Raw genomic sequence first — 3,731 nt, forward strand, 5'->3', positions numbered from 1 at the left:
TCTGCCAACGTCACTGTGGCGCACAGTGCGTAAAAGCAATGTTGGATATGTAGTTTTTACGTCTGGTGTTTTTAAAGAAGCTCTCACAACACCTTTCTCAGTGCCTGCAGTTTGCTTTCATTGAGACCATGCAGCACATGAACTTCGCCTAGGCTAGACCTAATGTCCAACCAGATTAACATTAATTTTAGTGTTATTTCCATGTATCTGGGGTCTAAAGACATATCTGTTCAACATGCACTTAGTTTATTAAGTGCATAATCTTATTGATTAAATGATCTGTCTGTTAATAATAATATGCTGAACAGGCCCTACAATAAGGTTAACCATCCGGTCTGGTAAGATGACAGGCTGCGCCCATTGCCATAGGCTGCTCCCTCCACTTCACACACACACACACACACACACTGAAGAATGTGTTTTGGTGATAACAATGAAAAGTTGGTGTCTGTATGAACATTGAGTCAACTCTTGCTAAAGCCCACAAAACAGGTGTGTCCTGGCCTATAGAGACACATAACTGGTCATGTAGTATAGAATAACCCTGGGTGTGCTCCATAGAGTTACATACTGTAGGTCAGATATTCCCAAAAGAGTTACATATGTAGGTCAGGTGTGCCCAATAAAGTTATATAGGACAGGTGTGCCCAATAGAGTTATATAGGTCAGGTGTGCCCTATAGAGTTACATAGGTCAGGTGTGCCCAACATTGTTCTATAGGACAGGTGTGCCCAATAGAATTATATAGGTCAGGTGTGCCCAATATTGTTATATAGGGCAGGTGTGCCCAATAGAGTTACATAGGCCAGGTGTGCCCAATATTGTTATATAGGACAGGTGTTATAGTTAAATAGGTCAGGGTGCCCAATAGAGTTATATAGGTCAGGTGTTAGAGTTACATAGGTCAGGTGTGCCCAACATTGTTCTATAGGACAGGTGTGCCCAATAGAATTATATAGGTCAGGTGTGCCCAATATTGTTATATAGGGCAGGTGTGCCCAATAGAGTTACATAGGCCAGGTGTGCCCAATATTGTTATATAGGACAGGTGTGCCCAATAGAGTTAAATAGGTCAGGTGTGCCCAATAGAGTTATATAGGTCAGGTGTGCCCAATAGAGTTACATAGGTCAGGTGTGCCCTGTAACACACTGACTTTCTATGGTAAATTTGTCTTGTAGAACCCAAAGTGTACCAAAAGAATCCATACGTATCACAAACCTGATGTTAACTAAACACTGTTTTGAGAGAAAGAGGAGAGAAACATTCACAGAATCTCTGTGTGACACACGTGTACATGTGTGACCAATAGAACCCTGCTCTTTGTGATGTGACATCACCATGGCAGGCCATGAATGGGAGGCAGATTAGTTAGTGTGTGCAAGGAAGAGAGGGGATCATGAGACTGCTGAAGGGAGTTCTCCTGTGCTATCTGGACTTTAACAGCGTGTACTGCTTGCTATCGCTCAGGAACACCAAGATCCTGGTGGAGTACTTTAACATACTAGATGTTCACAACACCAATACTCTCAATGGTAAGTGTGATTTTCAACACATATATATATATATATATACACACACACACACATCTGAGCTCACAGGTAATTTGGGTAAGAGGGGACACATATGGTGTTACATCTTAATTGACTTAAAATCAAAATATTTATTATTTTCAAAATAGTTATAATTTTATTATTATGGTAAAGGGCTTATGACTGTCCCATGTGCTAGCTAAATTGGGACAACACAAATTATAAAATAGGAGTCGTCTATTGAGTGAAATGTATGGTTCTAGCATTGGGTTCTAGACTACCAGGTGCTATGAAATGGGACACATCTATTGAGTGAAATGTATGGTTGTAGACTACCAGGTGCTATGACATCACAAGTTCTATGTTATTGTGTGTCATTTGATCTTTTACAGACATTCTGATATTTTTGTCTCTTAAAAATATAAAAAATGATGCAATGAGTAACTTTCATATAAATCAGATAAATTAGATTGTAAAATGGCAATTCCATGGGTCTAATGAGCTTACAACCAATTTCCAATTTCAATTTATAATTAGGCAAATAAATGTATAATTAGGCAAATTCGTTTATAATTAGGCAAGTCAATTTTAATGACTAAACTAAACTGATACACAGTGATTGTCCCTGAACACACCATCGGTCTTTGACCTTTTGAAGGTCCAAAGCTTCATAAATATTTTTTTCTTAGCAAGTTATTTTCTTAAGAGATAACATAGATCCATCAGAAATTGTAAAAGTACCACGTAAAGTAGTTTTAGAATTGTAGGTGGTTTTTAGTGGTGGTCTTTAATTTTTTAGGTGGTTTCAAGTGTCTCAAGTGTCCCAAATTACCTGAACTCACCTATTGTATTTTAATATCATCTCAAACAAGTTCAGCACAATGTACAACAATGTTCAGTATGTTGAATCAGTCATTGTACAACAATGTTCAGTATCTGTTAAATCAGAGAGCTGGCCAGAATTGTATATGTCAGGATGTAGTGTGTGTGTGTGTGTGTGTGTGGTAAACATGATCATATGTGAGGATGTAGTGTGTGTGTGTGTGTGTGTGTGTGTGTGGTAAACATGATCATATGTGAGGATGTAGTGTGTGTGTGGTAAACATGATCATATGTGAGGATGTGTGTGTGTGGTAAGCATGATCATATGTGAATGTGTGTGTGTGTGTGTGTGTGTATGGTAAACATGAAAAGTAGTATAGAAGAGATCCCTTTGCACAGCCAACTTAAAAAGGTGCTGGTGGATTGCAGGTTTTAAAGTTCATATATAAAAAAGGTGGCTAGGACACTGTTATATTTCTTAGTGATTTTTTTATTGAGCAACGCGTTTCGCCAGTGCTGCTTCATCAGGCTCAATTTAAGCAATGAGATAAAATAAGGTCCCATCCCAACAGGTGATAGGCCACTGATGCATCACATGACTCAAGTCATCACATCAATTAGTCACATAGTCCATTGACTCAGGTCATCAATTAGTCAATTAGTAAATCTATCACACAGCTCAACTAGTCATGTTTTAGAGGCAATCCAGAAATCTTTTTTCTATTACTAGTCAAATATTTTTTCTAAATTTGTGACATCCAAGGCAGGTGCTGGACAAAAAAGTGCTAGGCTATCAAAGAGTGGCTTGTCCGCACACATGCTCCCATCAGGATTTTTTTATTGATTTTGGTATAACGCGTTTTTTGAGCTACAGTCCACTGTAACAAGATTCTGTGGATTTTCACAGCATCACTGCTGTTTTTGAGAAAATGTGTACTGTATTTGTGAATACAGTATGTTGCTGTAGTAATGAATTATGGTCAAAAATGGTCAAATGGTCCTCCCTCACTTGTCAGCTTTTAAAAATTTTGAAAAACATGGCAGAAAATCAGTTGGGGTTTTCTGTTTGCACATAAATACAAAGTTAAGCTCCCAGATAGCAAGGTGACATTGATATTATGTTGATTTTCCATCCAAATCATCATTTTGAAAAGATATTGAAAAGTCATGGATTTATGGTTTACTGGGAAATTTTGGTGATTGGAAATTGCACCACCGACGTTTGAACTGTCCTGCGGGAGATCATTTTGAGCAACAGTTCAGTACAGTTCACGTTTAAGAAGTAGAGTGTCAATATGCCCCCCCTCCGGGACTCTTAATAGATTCTATTCCGATGTATTTTAGAGAAGCCACATTATGTCTAGCCTCTTTGAAGTGAA

The 3,731-nt window shown here is 38.2% G+C and overlaps 1 protein-coding gene across 1 annotated transcript in view; it reads left to right on the forward strand.

Moving 5' to 3' along the window:
* Positions 1-1,200: 1,200 nt before the first annotated feature.
* The window catches only part of LOC125306861 (EF-hand calcium-binding domain-containing protein 9-like), a 37,209-nt gene continuing 34,678 nt past the window's right edge, over positions 1,201-3,731 (forward strand). Inside the window, exon 1 of the mRNA XM_048262436.1 lies at positions 1,201-1,533. Coding sequence (XP_048118393.1) covers positions 1,398-1,533 — 136 coding nt within the window. The 5' untranslated portion in view covers positions 1,201-1,397. The remainder of the gene's footprint in view (positions 1,534-3,731) is intronic.

Source organism: Alosa alosa, chromosome 14, assembly GCF_017589495.1.
Source record: "Alosa alosa isolate M-15738 ecotype Scorff River chromosome 14, AALO_Geno_1.1, whole genome shotgun sequence".
NCBI lineage: Eukaryota > Metazoa > Chordata > Actinopteri > Clupeiformes > Clupeidae > Alosa > Alosa alosa.